We start from the raw sequence: 18190 nt of genomic DNA on the forward strand, positions 1-18190 counted from the left end.
TATGTAATTAAGAATGTTCAAAAAGCAAAGTTATATTTTTCAAAATTGACATTTCAAAAGTATAACTAAAGCTAAGTATTTTCGCAAGACAAGTATTCTCAAGGCTAAGCATTTACCTAGTTTTATTTTAGAAAAATGTATAACTAAAGCTAAGTATTTTTCAAAGTTAAGCATTTAGCTAAGTTTTTTTTGAGGAAAAAAGAAAAGCTAAGTGGCTTTTTGTGTTAAAAAAATTCTTTTCAAAACTAAACATTTAGCTAAGTTTTTTTGGTTGAAAAAGCTAAGTATTTATTTTTCTTCAAAAAAGTGTTATATTTCAAGAGGAGTTTCAAGTTTCTTAACTTAAGAATTTCTTCCAAGTTCTGTTTCAATACTTCGACAATTATCTTACGGTGAAAAAATTCCTTTTAAATTAAATTCTCACTTGTTCTTACATGTTATCTATTTGTTTAACTTAACTTGAACTGTGTTGCTATAATAAAAAAAAAAGAGATTGTTGGTACAAAAGCACCAGACAATCGAACCTGAGTTTTGATAGTTCTAAGTTAATGGTTATTGTTGTTCTAACAAGTTGAAAAAAAATCCTAAGTGATCTTAGGTAAAGCAAAGTCCTAGTTGAGACTAAGCAGGTGGAAAGTCCTAGCTGCGGTTAACAAAGTCCTGATCGATTGGGCAAAGACTTGGCAGGTTAAGGATGTCGGGTAAAATCCTAGGTTCGAGGACACTAGGTGAAAGTCTTGTGAAAAGGTAAACTATCCTGAGAGGAATAGGCGAGGACGCGTTCCCCGAAGAGGAAACAGTAGGCGTCAGTTCGATCTAGGATTTCTAGAAAATCCAAAAGTCAGAACCGAACAGTCCAAAGACTGTCAAAATACTATATTTTGCTTATTATTCTAACTCTATGTTGCAGAAAGACTAACAATTTGTAGGTTAGAATTTTGCCTTATTCGGTTAACCGAACGTCCAAATCAGTCAACCGAACCCCAGAAGAGATCAAATCAGTTCACGGTGAAGTTTCGACCAAGGGATCAATCGACCGAACCTCGGGTTTAGTCGATCAAATGGTAGATAAACAGCGAATTGATCGAACCTGGTTGATCGAACCAGCTAAGTTGGGGAGCATCGAAGGTTTGGTCGACCGAACGACTGGATCGGTCGACTGAACGACTGGATCGGTCGACCAAACGAAGGCATATCCGAAGTGGCAACATCTGGACAAGAAGCTGGGCTGATTCAGAAGGATCAGTCGACCGATCGGGGAGGATCAGTCGACTGATCAATGTCGAGGCAAACAGTGATCCCGAGATCAGTGAATCAGATTAGGTTCAACATGGCTATAAAAAGAAGGTTCGACCAGCTACTTAAAACATCAATTCTATTGATATCTCTCTTGCGCTGCTCCAAATACAAGTCTATGAAGCTGTAACGCTGCTCCGACGACCGAAAGCTCGCAACTCCAACTCTCTAAGTCACCGATATAATTTTCACTTATAGTACTTAATCTATAATTCCATTGTACTTGTACTTGTCGTTGTAATTCTCCATATTATTAATGAATTGCCCACTGAAAACGATCTTTGATCGCGGACTTTGGAGTAAGAGTCGTCACATGCTCCGAACGAAGTAAAACCAATAGTATTAGTATTGTTCTTTCATTTCCGTTGCATTTATTCTGTGTTTTCCGAAAATGTGAAAAAACTACGAGCGTTATTCACTCCACCCCCGGGCGCATCGATCCTACCGAAGCTACTAGTTTCTCCAAGATACATCCCATCCAACAAGTAATAATTAATAGTTTGATATGAATCTCCGACTATCTTGGCATCCCACAAAATTAGAATCTAAATAATCAAGGATCTCTAACTAGTCTGATTTCTTATACATGAGCATGAAGTCTTTTATTTTTTTGTAAATACCAAATAACCCTTTGGGATGTTATTCAATGATCCATTTACTCACATATCTACCCAAACATTAGACTACCAATTGCCGAAGCATATGGAATTTTTTTTTATTTCTTTAGCTTCAAGGTCATTTTTCAGGCATTGTTTGAGACTAAAAAGGAGAGGTGTGTTCTGGTTTGTTGTTTTGCATATCGAATCTCTCAAGTACCTTATCGACATAACTCTTCTGTGATAGCCCAAGTGTACCTTGAGAACTATCCCGATATATCTAAATTTCTAATATAAAAGAGGGGTATCTTCAAGATCTTTCATCTCAAATTTCTTTAATAGAAATTTCTTTGTTTCATATATCAGAACCTTATCATTGCTAGGCAAGCAATATGTCATCGACATACAACTACCACTAAACTTATGGTATACACGATCATCCACCATATTTACCTTAAAATCAAAAGAAGTTACTACTTGATGAAATTTGTAATACCATTAACGAGAAGCTTGTTTGAGTCCATAGATGAATTTCTTAAGTTTGCAAATCATTTGCTTTCCATCTTCAGACATAGAATTTTCTAGTTGCACCATATAAATTATTTCATTAATGTTGCTATTGAGCAATAGTTTTTACATCTTCTAATGTAATTCAAGATTAAAATGTAAAAGTATCATAATAGTTCTAAAGGAGTCCTTCATTGAACTAGATAGAAAGTCTCCTTATAATCAATATCTTCTCTTTGAGTTAAGCCTTTTGCAATAAGACAAGCCTTATATCTCTCTATATTACCATATGAATAAATATTCATTTGCAACCAATGAAACAAGATCCCAAACGTTATTATCATACATCAACTTAATTTCTTTCATTTATGGAATCAAACCACCTTTGAGAATTCGAACTTTGTATGGCCTAATGGAAGTTGATAGGGTCATCCTCCACTAGTTCAATACCATCCTCATGTTCTTCGAGAAATATTATGAAATCATCTGGAATAGCATTTCTCCTTTTTCTCGTGGATCTACTTAATGAGATTTATTCTTGAGTTTAAGAGTGTTGAGTTTGTTCTCTAGGAGTAATTTCCTCATTCTATATAGGGAGTTCATTATTGTCTTGAAATTGTGGATTTGTTTAACATTATTAAATGCAATGGTAGGAATTTGAATAAATTCCTCTTCAAGTGTAAATTATGTATCCTTATCTCTCCCCCCAAACTCAACATCCTTAAAAAATGTTGTATTTCCTATCTATTTAGTCGTGGGTTTACTCATATGCTTATTTTGTATTGCAACTTTATTTTACCCTTCTTGAAACAATTTAAATTCACCTAACTCTGACCATAGTAACTCTACAGTGATCAATATGATTTGATCAATAGACAACCTTTTATCCTGTTCTTCTCCTGCTACACTTTACAAACTAGAATTTCCAAATAATTGTCAAAGGTCTCCTCTAACCATGCCATTACTTTATACTATTTACAGAACTCTGTAGCCTAGTTTCTAGTAACTTGCTCAATCTCACTGAACCAAGGTTATCCATACTAGTAGAATTATCTCCAGATGTGGACCTAAAAAAATTTATTGCCATAACTGTCAGACTCTCAATTTGAATAACAAGTGCTCGTTTCTACTCCACATATAACGACCCCACTTGACTCGGTGCAAATGTTAGAGATGAGCTGCAACCAAAGTTTTGAGATGCACAAGAAGTTATTACTTAAGGTATATGCTAAATTTAATAGATTTTTTAAGGAGCACAGGAATATGAAATTGATGAAAAAGTGATCTATTACCTGTAGAAATTTGGAGTACTTTGATATGCTTGATTCACAGCAATCCAAAAGGTACTGAAGGGCTTGCTCTTCCAACTCTGGGTACTTTCTTCCTGTCTCAGATGCAGCTCTACTGGATGCAGCAGCAGCCATCTACAATTTCACGTACAAGATAGAAATTTTCGGCAGGAAGATATACAAATAGCAAACAGGGAAGGGGAAAAACGTTCTGTTTTGTCTTTGTGTATCTAATTGGTCTATTTGTGAACAGAGTTGATGTGATGACTAAGTTGTGTTTTTTTTTTTTTTTGCATTTTTTAATGTAGAAAAAAGAATGGCAGATATTGTCACATACTGAAACTGATATGTACAGCAACTTTTGATAACTTCCTGGAGAGCAATATAACTTTCAAATTACCTTATCATAATCATCAAAACTATGCTTCATCGTATACTGCAGATTAAATATTGTTTTTACATTCCACTAAAAAAATTTCCAGGCAGAAACCTTAAGCTCAACTTTCAGTGTAAGTTGGTAGTATCCAAACCATTTCTATGATGGTGCAGCATTGTATATCTTCAATTAGCTTAATAAATTATTCCTAAATGTTTTAATTAAAGAACCTCCTTCCTAGGAGACCATGGAGCTAACACTACAAGCAACCTGTTTCTCAAAATGGTCAATGCAATGATTCATCCATATATCTAGCAGAATATATATAATTATATTTTCCATCATATCTTATACTGCCGGTGATGGTTGCTTGCAGCCATCACATAAATAGGTATTCGCGTGCATTCTAGTTTTGACTGGACACAATAGCTCCCAGTATGAATCATAGGTTAATAAATATTTTCTGAAAGTACATCGTCAAATATGAACTCTAATCAAGCTAGGAACACATTAAATTATTAAAGGCATTATTAATATAAGGAAGAAATGTTCAACCTCTTCAAAGTATTGTCTCATATTTGGTGGGCTGACAACAAGATAGGAATATGCCATCATCTCCACTGGCCAACCAGTAATTTGCAATGGGAACCTTTGAGGCCTGTTCAGAGAAGATCATATTAATTAGTTTTCACACAGACCAAGGGTGTAAAAATAGAATTTTCAAGTCCAGTGAGTCATGATTTAGAATTAAACATGTTTCTCTCCACTTCCATAACTTTCTTTCAGTAAAAAAATAAATACAGATTTATTAAACAGGAGAAAGATGAATTGATATAATTCCTTGTAATATGAAAGATGCATTCTGTTTTAGTTTCCTCCAAGCAATTTATTTCCACAATTTTATTCTTATCATGTTAATCATATAACAAACCCTTACTTTCTTGGTATGACATGATATAATTTTGGAACTAAAGAAAGGTTATTACTTATTAGCTAATATAGTTTGGTATCCAAACTAAAAGTTACTTGCACTCTACAAAGTCATCAAATCACAAACCTTACGATTAAATTGTACAGCTTACATTTAAATTGTATCGCTTACATATACTCTGCATCAGGTTTCAGATGTCAGAAGCACTTACACTTGCAAGCCATATTTTCTTAGAGCTTCAAGTTTCTCTTTGTAGCACTTGTCTGATTTCTTTAAACTCAGTGACAACTCAACTGAATCATTTGGATTTGTACCATCTTTGGGCACAAAACCATAAGACAGCAACAGTTCTCCATTGGATTTCTTGCCATACGATATGAAAACCTGTGAATTATTTTTAGTAATTAGTCAATATTTTTTGGTTTCCAGTTTATTCATGTAATTTATGGTCTAGTGTCCCATAGTAAGAGTTCAAACTTCTGAAGCAAAAAAAAAAGCTGGGGCTACAGATATTAAATGGTTGTGTTAAATATCAAAGATAGCTAACATCTTCAATCATGAATACAGAATAGTTCCATGTCCAAAACAAGCTGAAAATAATGAGTATGTCACTATAGTCCAAGTACTGAGAGAAAAACTATTTATAAAAGCAGCACTGTCAGTTCAGACTCAAAAGATGACTTAGAACAATAAGCATACTAATATCTTGCACTTCCTTTCACATTTGATTTAGTTCTTTAGCACACTTAGATATAGTGCACCTTGTTGAAGTGAAGACTCATTGCCTTCAATCACCAACAACAAATTTTTAGCAAACTATTTGCTATGTAACATCAACTTGTACATTGTATCTCAGTGCATGAGACTTTTTTCTGGTTGTGCCAATGCATACTTTGGTAGGCTCAATTCCTCACAATTTTTTTTGGGCTTTACCATAATGCGTCTCTATACAAAAATGGATGATGTGAAACTATTCCCATTTTGGGAGTAAGCAACAAGGTTAAACTCCTAATAGTGTCATTATCCGGATTAAAACTCCCACACACCAACTGAAGGTGCTTCAGGTCTAGCTCTCTTATCACTAGACCAAACTACTGCTGGTTTAATTCCTCATCTTGTCATGGCAGAAAACATGGTCCTCAAAATGGTGCAATAGAGCAATCATCGCTAATAACTAACATTTGCAGTTTTTATCAAAAGATTTAGCCATAGAGTTACATGACCACAATGATTCCATTAGTACCAAAACAATACAGGTACAGATACCTCTAAAGGAAATCATTTACCTGCTCCCCTAGTTGATATGACTGGTCAGCCATAAAAACTATACCTTTTGATGCTTTGTCATAGTCCAAGAAAGTTTCAACCTGCAACATTAGTAATTTTTTCTGTTAACTATTAAGCTCTATCAAACAATGTAATTTGTAATATGAAAAAGGAGCAAAGGGACCCATATCAAATTATGTTCAATATAACATGAATAACAAAATCAAAATACTTTCTGGTTGCTAGCCTCAAGTTTATGATTGAAAAAAAAAAATCATTAGATGTGGTGAAATCCCCTGTGGTAGATGATGTATTATTATTTTGATTTGGCATGTGGGTTTCTCAATTAACAATTTTTGGATAAAAAATTACTAGTGTAATGGATTTGTTAAGATTTAAGAAAGTATGTGATAATTTTTTAAATTTTAAAGGTATATGATAGATTTAAAACTCAAAAGTACATGATATATTTATCAATTAATCCTTAAATCAATAGATTAAAAGGAGCATCAATTACTTTAGAAGCTAAGAGGAATTATGTATCACTTCCTATCTGTCGTCTCTTATTCACTACTTTGTGTGTTTTCCATTTTCTCTAATTTTCTTAGTTCTTATTTTGAAGTTTATCCTTAATTCATTAAACACTTTAAAGGTTAAGGGAGCTAGAAAAGGGACTAGAGACCTTAAAAGAAATGACCCATCAAGGATAAGTGGTTAGAGATTTAAGTAGGAAAGCCCTTTTGATAAAAAATAAAATAAAATAGACACACTTTAGAATGTTTTTAGGAAGGACACAAAAGGACAATCCAGTATAATGATGTCTAAGTAGCATGAGTTGTTCTTAGAGTAGAGGTATTGAGCTATCTGTCTGAAGGAACCTAGATAGTGGAGGTAGCCTGGTTGGAATGTGCTAAAATAAATTTCAGTCTCTCTTGTTTGATTGTTCTTAAATATCTTGTATGCAAAGTTTATATTTCGATTGTAATAGTGCTTTTATTCATCAGCTGGAATAGTACAATACCAATCTCTAGCTGATGGAAAGAGAAAAGGAAAAAAAGGAGAAAGAAAAAACAAAAAGGAGAATACTTGATAGCTCACTTAACCATTTTTGCGACCATCAAAGTTCAGACTATTTGATATAGGTAAAATCAAAGGTTTGTATCGACATATGTGGATGGTATATAATTGGTATCAACTGGCATGAGATAAAGCAGTAATGTTAGCTAGTGTAAGCTTAAATTTTGTTTGCAACATTTCAATTGGTATCAACCAAAATGATACATTCTGTCCAGGTTAACCAACACAATGAAATTTGAAACCATGCATGCTTGTATGCCGTGTTTAGCTTAACTATCATTTTTATTTTGTTCAAGCTGGATTATCTTTTTTTTTTGTTTTTTTTTATCTTGGATCAAGCTCAACTATCTTTTTCCTCTTGTTTTTTGTTCAAGGTTGACTATCTTGATAGCATAATTTGGTCTAACTAAATTATTGCTTGTCTTTGTAATTTGATATGCTTCGCCAACTTATAATAGATGGCATGCGTTTCATAAGTCCATTTAGCTATTGTTTACTAAAATTCATACACATAGGTTGTATTAGTTATGACAATAAATCCACCCCTGTTGTATGGAAAATCCAATATAATGCTAGAACAGAAAAATGTATAATTTTTGTGGAATAAGATACCTCTGGACTATGATTGAGCATGTCAGCCCATGGGACTAATGCAACTTTTCCATCCATTGATGGCAAGCGAACCTGTTAAATCAAGAATAGATGTCTTAGATCACAGGCTTCTAAAGAGAAGAATTCGCAGGTGGATGCTGTGGAAAGAATTGATGTCTTCAATGGTGTTACATTTAGAATGGGAATACCCATTATATACACGATTACAATAGAAAGAGAATAGGAAACTAATTGCAAATAGGAAATTAGTTATTCTGTACATAGAAAATTAATATCTTTCTAACTACGTCCCTTGATTTCCTGCTCTGTGCTCATAGTTATTACTGTTCATATTTGTTCAAACTATCGTCGTTGTTCGACACAGCTGTTTATTCTATACAAGTTGTTCACAACTGTTCGACACTCCTCAAGCTGAGGAATAGATGTTTTCCATTCCTACCTTGACCATGAGATCATGAAATCTAGGACTGTTCAGTCCCTTTGCTAGCATATCAGCCAATTGTAGTTTTGAAGGGACATATGATATACACACTAATCTTTTCTCCAATTTTTCCTTGATGAAATGTCTATCAATTTCAATATGCTTAATCCGATCATGTTGGATAGGATTATGAGCAATATTGATAACTGACTTATTATCGCAATAGAGTTTGAGGGGCATTCCCATTTGATTTTCAAATCATTTAGAATAATCTTCAACCAAAGTAGTTTACATAATCCTTGAGCAATGGCCTAAATTTTGATTCTGATGATCTTGCCATATCACATTTTGCTTCTTACTCATCCATGTCACCAGATTACCACCAAGGAAAGTACAATATCCTGTAATTGATCTTCTATCCACTAGAGAACCTAGAAAGTTTGTATCTATGTAAGCTTCTAAAGCTAGCGTCGCATTTTTCTGGAACAAATCTCCCTTTCCCGAAGTGTCTTTCAAGTAATGTAATACTCGGTAAGTAGCTTGAAGGTGAGATTCTCTTAGATCATGCATGAATTGGTTGATTACACTTAGCATATGCTATATCTGGACAAGTGTGAGCAGCGTACATGAGCCTATCAACCAACCCTTGATACATCCTTTTATCCACAGTTGGTTCTTCCTTAGCTTCTCCTATCTTGTGATTTAGATCCACTTGACTAGAAATCAACTTACACTCAATCTTCCCTGTTTCATCTAACAGATCAATCACATCTGCTGAGAAATAAAAATTCCTTTGGTAAAGTATACTATCTCAATACTAAGGAAGTACTTCAATTTGTCCAGTTCCTTTATTTCAAACTCCTCTATCAATTTATCCTTTAGACCATGTTTTTCCTTTTCATCATTTCCGGTTACAATGATATCATCTACGTATACTAGAAGAGTCATCACCTTCCCTGTAGTTAAGTGCTTAACGATGAAAGTATAGTCCCTTTGGCTTTGGTTATACCCAGACTTCTTCATGACTTTTGCAAATCTTCCAAACCATGTCCTAGGAAATTGTTTTAGACCATAAAGAATCTTCCTCAATTTACATACTCTGTTACGAGTATCCCTTGCAAATAAAGACGTCAATTTCGATTGGGTCTATCGGGTTAACCCACCTTGCCAAACAATTTAAGCGAGTTAGATTGAAATTTTATCAACCCATTTAAAAGTAGTTCGAGGCATGCCAACCCGCTTGACCCCTGACCCGTGCGGGTCGGCCCACGATGGGCTTGGGTTGACCCACAAGTTGAAGAAATGTTGAAGTAGTCACTCATGCACCTTGAACAGTCATTGAGATCCCTTGGCGCTTCTCTTGTATTCATTAGATCTAAGAGCGCATTTGTTGCTCTTGTGCAGTGCATTGATGCAATTGAGGTTGCTAAATTGGTTTATAATCAACTTTATGGTATGCTTTCTTAACTTGCATTTTCCTGAGTAATAAATAGGTGGTTAAATTCATTTTGCTTTATGAACATTTTCTCTTAACTAGATGAGCAACCTGTGGGCCAACCCAAGACACCGTGGACTTTATTATTTTATTTTATTTTTTGGTGGACCTGTGGATTTGCTCGCTTAACCTACAACCCACCTTGAGTTGGGTTGGGTTGAGGATTTTCTAACTCGCCAATACAACAGGTCACCGCTTCGCCCCAAATGGGCAACTCGCCATGGGTCGGACTGTCTAACATCTCACCAACAAACTGGTGGGAGGTTCATATAAATTTCATCAAATCTTCTACAGAAGTTTTCATTTGTGTGCAGTCAAAGATAATAGAACTCTGGCAGTATTCATTTGTGCAACTGGAGGAAAAGTCTCTTGATAATCTACCCTATAAGTCTAGTATAACCTTTTGCTACCAACCTAACTTTATATCTTTCAAGAGATCCATCTACTTTATATTTTAGTGTAAAATCCACTTACAATCAACAATGTTCTTCCCCTTTGACTTCTTAACAACCTCCCATGTCTTATTCTTTTCTAATGCATCCATTTCCTCCTCGTGACATCCCTCCATTCTCATTTCGACAATGCCTCAGAAATAGTATTGGGAATAGTCATGGTAATTAGACTCACAATGAATCTTTTGTAGGCTAGTGATAGATGTTTAAGAGAAATATAGTGAGATAGAGGATAGAGAGGGTGTTTGGTGCATTCTCTAGTACCTTTTCTAACAGATGGGAAGGTCAAGGCTATTTGTTAGGTCAAGGATGATTTAATAGGTTGTAAAGGTGGGTCAATCTTACCATGATCCTATCGGTCGGAGGTTTGTGGTTGAGGTTCATGGACTTGTATGGCTTATGGAGCGCCTTTCTCCTTGATTACACTTGAGGAATATTTGGACCATCACAAGAAACACCGGATGAAAAGGAAGATGGAGGTGACTCACTAGATGGAATAGGAATAAAAGTTGATTCGATATGGACTTGAGGAGGAAGATCAAGAGAGTTAATGGGTTCAAATGACTCACAAGTGCTATCTTTTGTCATTGAAATCTCCCCCTTAGGATAGGACTTGGAGAAGAACGGGGTATGTTCAAAGAAGGTAACACCAGTCGAGATGTAAAACTTTTGAGATGAAGGGTGGTAACACTTATACCCTTTTTGAGTGGATGAATATCCAAGGAAGATACATTTGATGGCACGAGGATCTAGTTTACCTTGAAGTGGATTGTGGATATGTACAAAAGCAGTGCACCCAAAAATCCTAGGAGTAAGTCCATTTGTGATTCGAAAATGAGGATAAAACTCATTAAGGAGTTGCATGCGACTCTTGCTATCTAGGACATGTGAAGGAAGTCTATTTATCATGTATGTTGCATTAAGGATGGCCTCTCCCCAATAGGATTTAGGGACATTATTATGGAAAAATGTCCATTTTTCCTTTTTACTATTCCATTATATTGGCGTGTATGAACACAAGACGAATCATGAATAATCCCCGAGATTCGAACTAGGAGGACAAGGTTTGATCAAGTAATCTCAAGCGTTATCGGTCCAAAAGCTTTTGATTTTCACTCTAAATTGATTTTGAATCATTGAGTGAAAATTAGGAATAATAATGCTAACATCATATTTTTATTCGAGGAGAAATGACCATGTAGCCCGAGTACAATCATCAATTAAGGAGATAAACCATCGAGCCTGGAAATATTGGGAATCATGCACCTCGGAATTAACATGAAAGTTAATAGGAAAGCGTACACGAGAATGTTTTGCCAATTCGCAAACATCATACTGAAATTCAAAAACATCTAATCCTTGAAAAAATGAGGAAACATGACCTTTAAAACTCTAAAAGAGGATGACCAAGACGTTTGTGATACAAACAAATGTTATCTTTATTGAAGGACTGCGAAAGAACAAAACAAATTATTCTTCTTAGTGGATTCAAGGTAGTAAAGGCTGCTATATTCCTTAGCAAGTCCAATACTCCTCCCCGAGTCCTGATCTTAGAAAACACAATAAGAAGGATAAAATGACATAACAATAAAGTTCAGTAGTTAATTTTTGAACGGAACAAGGTTGACAAACAATTTTGGTATATGGAGGACATTTTTAAGGATAAGACTAGAGGGAAGGTGAACATTTCCAAAACCAGCAACAGTAGCTAAAGATTCATTGGCTACTATAATTTTCTTGTTACTTGGGTTGGGGTTATAAGTGTGAAAATTTTGAGAATTGGGAGTCATGGTATGTGGCATCGGAGTCTATTATCCATAGTTATCAAAAAAATTGTTTGAGATATTCATACAAAAAGAGAGTGAGAAGATACATGAGAAGTCAAAGAGCACGAGTCAGACAATTTATCAAGAGAATCCAACAATCCTTGAAGTTTCTCAATTTATATATTGTTGAATCCGCCTAGGAAATGTAGAAATGCATAATCGACCATGATAAAGAAATGCAGAGAAGAGAATTAGCAATAAAGGCTTACTGCTATGATACCATATGGAATGAATTGATGTCTTCAATTATATTACATTCAGAATGGAAATACCCATTATATACAAAATTATAATAGAAGAGAGAATAGAAAACTAATAGCGAATAGGAAACTAAATATTTTGTACATAGGAAATTAATATCTTTCTAACTACGTCCCTTGATTTCCTATTCTGTGCTCACAGTTGTTTTGTACAAGGTGTGAAAGTTGTTCACAGCTGTTCGACAGATACCAAAAGCTTCAAAGGTAACTTGAATTTGAACATGCAATGGTTTTAATTAGACAATTCATGAAGAACATACAACTACGTAAACATGTATACACTCACCAAACGTGAGAAAAGAATGCCAAAGGACCATAGAAATGTATCAATGTTATAAACCTGAAACAAGAAATATATTTTAAAACAATCATAGTATTATATACAATGATCATGATGCAAAGGTAAAGAAACACAAGAAAGATAATTGAAGCTTGTGTGTGAGAGAGCAGTTGAACATTTTGAATTGCAGTAGTTTGAATAATTTGTTGAAACCTTGATGACAAGATAACCTGATTGTCTTGTTGTGGTGAATGGTGACTGGTGACTGGTGACTTATCTTAAAAGCTTTTTCTTTCAGTTACAAAATATGATAAAATAGGTAAATTATCTCACAAGTGTCTTTTAATGCATGGGAAGAAATCTTAATTTTTGCAGAATCACCTCCTCTGGGAACAGGTCTTGATGCTTTGAAAATATCCTAAGTCTTAAATCTTCATACCTGTAAAAAGGCAGTAATTAAATTGACCAATGTCCTAAACATTGGAATGGACTTGTTAGAATAAAAGAAAAGTTGCCTACAAAGAGATAAAAAAGAAAATTTTCCATACGTTCCTATGACATTTGTAATCCTTTCAATTGCTCTTTCTCTTATCTGAGAAGCAACCAAATACGTGTCTAACTCGGTAAGTGTCCTGCAATTACATATGAGATCTATAGAGAGGAAACTTGAGTATATCCACATTAGATGCACTTATTCCCACAACAATTTTTCATTTCCATCTTATTTCCGAGAATTAAAAATCATAACATACCAGTACAAAAGTGAGTAAGGCTGTCTAGGCAAGGCTGTGATATAACTACTCCATCTTGATGAGCTCTTGAAACTTGCTTCGCTTATCAAGTAGGTGGCAAGCAAAGGCCAATCTGGAACTGAATTTTTTTTCAACACATTTCCAACTTCTGGACAGCTCCATACCTATGACCTCAAAATAGGATCAAATGGCATTATTCTGATTTCAGCTATGTGAATTAGAACTCAACAGGAAAAAAAAATCTTTAGATGTGCCTATATAAGTGTAAAAAAATATGCAAGACAGATATCAAAGTTGAGATATTTGAAATAACTTTCTTGGTTACTTTAAAAATTTGATAACAACCTTTCTTAGTATTTCAAATAAAGCATTACGGACTCCATTAGAGAATATCTGTTTTAATTGTTTATATTAGAAAGGGACCAAGGAGCATTTGAAGAATGGTCAGATCCAACATCTATCCATCCACTGAGCATTTAGATTGGGAAGACCAAGGAGCATTTGAAGACTGGTCAGATCCACCAAAGTTTGACTGTGAATTCATAATTTGGAAAAAAATTGGAGGTATTTTTCCATACATATTTTGAAATTATGTTATGTATCAAATATCGTTTTGAGTTTCCCAAGGACGAAGGAGAAGAACTTGAGAAGCATAGATGGACAAAAAAACAATGAGAGGAATTCATGGCAAATTGTACAGTCAAATTCGGTTATTTGAATGTTCTACCTATGCAGGAAATACACAGGATCAGAAACTACCACTCAGCCAATTGATGTGCATATGTTATATATGTTTCTAGACATTTTTTGATGCACATCTACTTGTATTTCATAAGTATAATTTATGTTTATTATACCCTATTTCATTATATTGTCCTACTTCTATTCCTCTTGTTCGGAGATCTACTTCTTACTTGTTTTGATTGACATGACGCAAATTGGAGCATAAAATGGAGTGAATTGGGCGCTGGAGAAAATCTGCAACCTAGGTCGTACCCCTGGCACGACCGTGTGCCTCTTCCAGAAAGAACCACCAGCAGGTCGTGCCAGGTTTCCAGAGCAAAACACGGCCAGTCGTACCTCTCATCCTAGATAAAGACACGGCCCGACCGTACCAAAAGGCACCGTTGTGCCTCTTTCTCCCAGCAACCCCCACAACCTGGTCGTGCCCTGAGGCATGGCCTTGCCACCTTGGGTCGCGGTACACACGCCACAGCTGTAACGGTCGTGTGGCAAAGAAAACAAGGGGGCACGCCCCCAACCTATAAAAGGGAATTTTCTCCCTTTTGACTTATCTTTGGTTTGGGGCTCCGCCCCTCTCCTTAGGGAAGGGTTTTATCCTCTAGGGATACCCTAGAGGCTTTATCTTCGCCGATCTGCCTAATCCATCCTTCTCTAGAGCAAGGAAATACTCTGAAGACATCGACAACGCATCGCTAAGAATCTCTTCTCCTTTATTCTCAAATTTGGATTGTAAGAATACTTTATTTTGTGTCCTTGGTTTGTTCTTCCTTTGTTATGGAGTAGACCTCCAGATTCTAGGAATAGAGAGTAATTATGACATAATGTTAATGTATGAACTATGTATTTGCTTATTTCTTTGTTCAATGAGTGTTTATGTCATGTTCTATGTGTTGTGCCTTGTAAGTGTTTGATGAAATGTGTGAATGGTGTAAATATGTAGATGTGAGAGATTAGTCACCATGTAGAGGAGGTACTTTAGATCGTATGACCGAGGGTACAGTGACAGAGGATATCCCTTTAACCGAACTTTTCAAAGTATCACCTTGAATTGGGGATTAATCCTCCGCAAGGGATTAGCTAACTAAGAGCTTAATGGGTTCACACTAATTTAATGTTAGGAAGTGAGTTGTGTAATATAGAGACTGTATGATCGGGGGCCCTTGGGTATCCCTTTAACCAGACATTCTATATTACTTCTTCTACTTAGTAACATTGAATAAGAATGGTGTAAATACTCTGGTGTAGCCTTTAATCCTCGTTAGGAAGTAACTGAGTCTAGTGATTGTATGACCGGGGCCCTTAGTGGGCCCTTAGTGACAGAGGGTATCCCTTTAACCAGATTCTCTAGAGTTACTCCTTTACTAAATGATGTTGGACTATTGTAGCTTACTGGTGAGTAGGTTAGAATCCTTACATGATCATAAATACGGAGGGTAAGGAAGTGAACATATACTAGGGACATTAATTAGCATCATAGTGAAACCGAAACCCTAGAATCATTACCTCAGCAACCGCTTCTCTCTCTCCCCCCTCTCTCTCTCTCCTTCTCTTCTTTCTTTTCTATTACATTCATGACCAAAACAACCTCCGATTATCTAAATAATTCACCGTGCGAAATCAACTAATGTTTAGTCAATAGTCGGTTCGATGTCTATTTATTACTAATAACGTGGTCATGCACTTGCGACTTTGTAACAAATTTTTGGCGCCCTTGTCGGAGACTATTTTCGCATTTGAGTTACTCTAGACATTTTTCTTTTTTTTTTTTTGCAATTTCTTTCTTATTTTTCATTATGCATTTTCTTTCTTGTCTTTAATTCTGTATTTTTATTTTTTGTTATAATTTTTTTAGATACTATGAGCACTAACATGTCAAGTAGGCCTTTAAGAAACTTTAGCACACCCTTTTCTGCAAGAAAAATGGCTCCCATTACTGATCCTCATATCAAAGCAGCAAATTTTCAATTAAACCCAGAATTAATTACCATGATATGAGGTCACAAATTTGGAGGAGAAATTTTAGATAACCCGTACTTACACCTTGAAGCATTTCTTGAATATTGCAACATGGTGCAATGTGAGGGAGTCTCTGCTAATGTTATTCAGTTGATTGCATTTCCTTTCAACATCAAAGATAGAGTAAAGACTTGGTTTTATTCTCTCCGTCCTCAAAGCATTACAAGTTGGGAATAATTGGAGCAGCGATTTCTGAATCATTTTTTCTCTCCAAGTAGAACGGTGTCTATGAGGAATTACACAAATTTTGCTCAGGTAGATAGAAAATCACTATTTAAAACATGGGACAGATTTAAAAGTTTATTAACACAGTGTCCTCATCATGGTTTAGAAAGATGACTGACATTGCACATATTCTACATGGAATTACTTTATCAGATAAGTCATTATTGAATTTATCTGTTGGAAGTTCTTTGATGAACAAAAGTTTAGACGAAGCGTATACATTAATTGATCAAGTGACATTAAATCTCCAAAAATGGTTAGACAAAAGTTGGATGGAATTTCCCCCGATAATTCCTGAAGTGCAAGCCAAGAATGCAAATGTCACATAAGAGTTGTTACAACCGCCCGTGCACGGAGAGGAAACTTCATCAATTCACATAAACTTCATCAAATCACAAAATAAGGGGTCGGAAAGAACAGAGGAATCCAATGCAGAATGTAATATTATCAAGTTGAAAAGTAGCAAGAATCTTGAAAAACTTCTGAAGAAAGATCTGTATATAAATAAGGAGAAGAACAAAAGAGAACCACACAAACTCAGTTCCAACACTCCAGAAAGCGTCCATAGGCCACAGATACCTTTCCCTCAACGGTTGATTACATTGGACAAGCAATTTGAACCCCCGCCACAAACTCAAACAGAATTTAGGGAACAAAAAGATCAATTCTTCCCAAGACCTCTACTAGGATTCCTTTTCCACATAGGCTAGTGGGGCAATAACTATAAAGATTTTGGCAAATTCTGTGATATTAATATGGTTGAGTGCAGATTTCTTGATGTATATAAAGATGAAGATTCTTCATATGATGATTATAATGATAATACAATAGATTGTAAATTTTTAGATCTACCTCCTAGGGTTACAAGGTATTATAGTGAAATAAAATTTTTAGATGATGAATATGTTGAGGTGGATCAATTTAAGACTGCAAGTGAAGTTGTTGATTCTCTTGTAGTTGATTCTCCTACAAATGATATTGATGTTGGTATATTTTTCACTGTATGTGATGATATTCATGTCATGGAAGGAAGTATAGGGAACTATGTTGTGGAAGCAGTATCTCAAGAATCACCTCCTTTAATCCCACAACCACTTGATACTATGAGAGTTGCAAGGATTGAACAAGTTGTAGATATAAGTGTAAGGACTTGTGCAGAGATAGTAGAGCCCCAAGAATCACCACATTTAGTTGCACTATCACCTAAGCTAGAGCTAAAGCCAGAACCATCATTTGATCCAAGGAAGTGAACATGTACTAGGCACATTAACTAGTATCATAGTGAAATTGAAACTCTAAAATCATTCTCTCAACAACCTCTTCTCTCTCTCTCTCCCTCCCCCGAACTCACTCTCCTTCTCTTCTTTCTTTTCTCTTGCATTCGTGACCAAAACAACCTCCGATCATCTAGATAATTCACTGTGTGAAATCAACTAGTGCTTAGTCAACAGTCTTTTGATTTCTTTTTATTACTAACGACATGGTCATACTTGCGACCATAACACCAATCAAATCGGGGAGAAATTCCTAGAACTTCATAAAGGCACCTCGGAAGCGAAACAGGCCAAAGAATGACTTATTGAAAATCTGACTCAGCAAACTCAGGCTAGAGAAAGGGAGACTCTGTGGCACAGCTCCATGCCAGACTTAAAGAAATTCTCACCGGCCTTAGTAATCTTGAGGAAACACTAGCAAATCGCCACATCCTCAAATACACCATCAATGCTTTCGAACTCAGAATACCCATCAATGGTAGACTCATTACATGT

At 35.4% G+C, this 18190-nt stretch overlaps 1 protein-coding gene across 1 annotated transcript in view; it reads right to left on the reverse strand.

Moving 5' to 3' along the window:
- The window catches only part of LOC121978266 (ribulose-1,5 bisphosphate carboxylase/oxygenase large subunit N-methyltransferase, chloroplastic-like), a 28421-nt gene extending 12024 nt beyond the window's left edge, over positions 1–16397 (reverse strand). The window contains exons 1-10 of the mRNA XM_042530633.1: positions 16221–16397; positions 13437–13600; positions 13233–13316; positions 13066–13123; positions 12691–12744; positions 7951–8022; positions 6282–6362; positions 5207–5379; positions 4620–4722; positions 3692–3823 (exon numbers count right to left, since the gene is read on the reverse strand). Of these exons, the coding sequence (XP_042386567.1) occupies positions 3692–3823; positions 4620–4722; positions 5207–5379; positions 6282–6362; positions 7951–8022; positions 12691–12744; positions 13066–13123; positions 13233–13316; positions 13437–13600; positions 16221–16397 (1098 nt within the window). The remainder of the gene's footprint in view (positions 1–3691; positions 3824–4619; positions 4723–5206; positions 5380–6281; positions 6363–7950; positions 8023–12690; positions 12745–13065; positions 13124–13232; positions 13317–13436; positions 13601–16220) is intronic.
- Between the last annotated feature and the right edge of the window lie 1793 nt (positions 16398–18190).

This window comes from Zingiber officinale, chromosome 4B (assembly GCF_018446385.1).
Source record: "Zingiber officinale cultivar Zhangliang chromosome 4B, Zo_v1.1, whole genome shotgun sequence".
Taxonomy (NCBI): domain Eukaryota; kingdom Viridiplantae; phylum Streptophyta; class Magnoliopsida; order Zingiberales; family Zingiberaceae; genus Zingiber; species Zingiber officinale.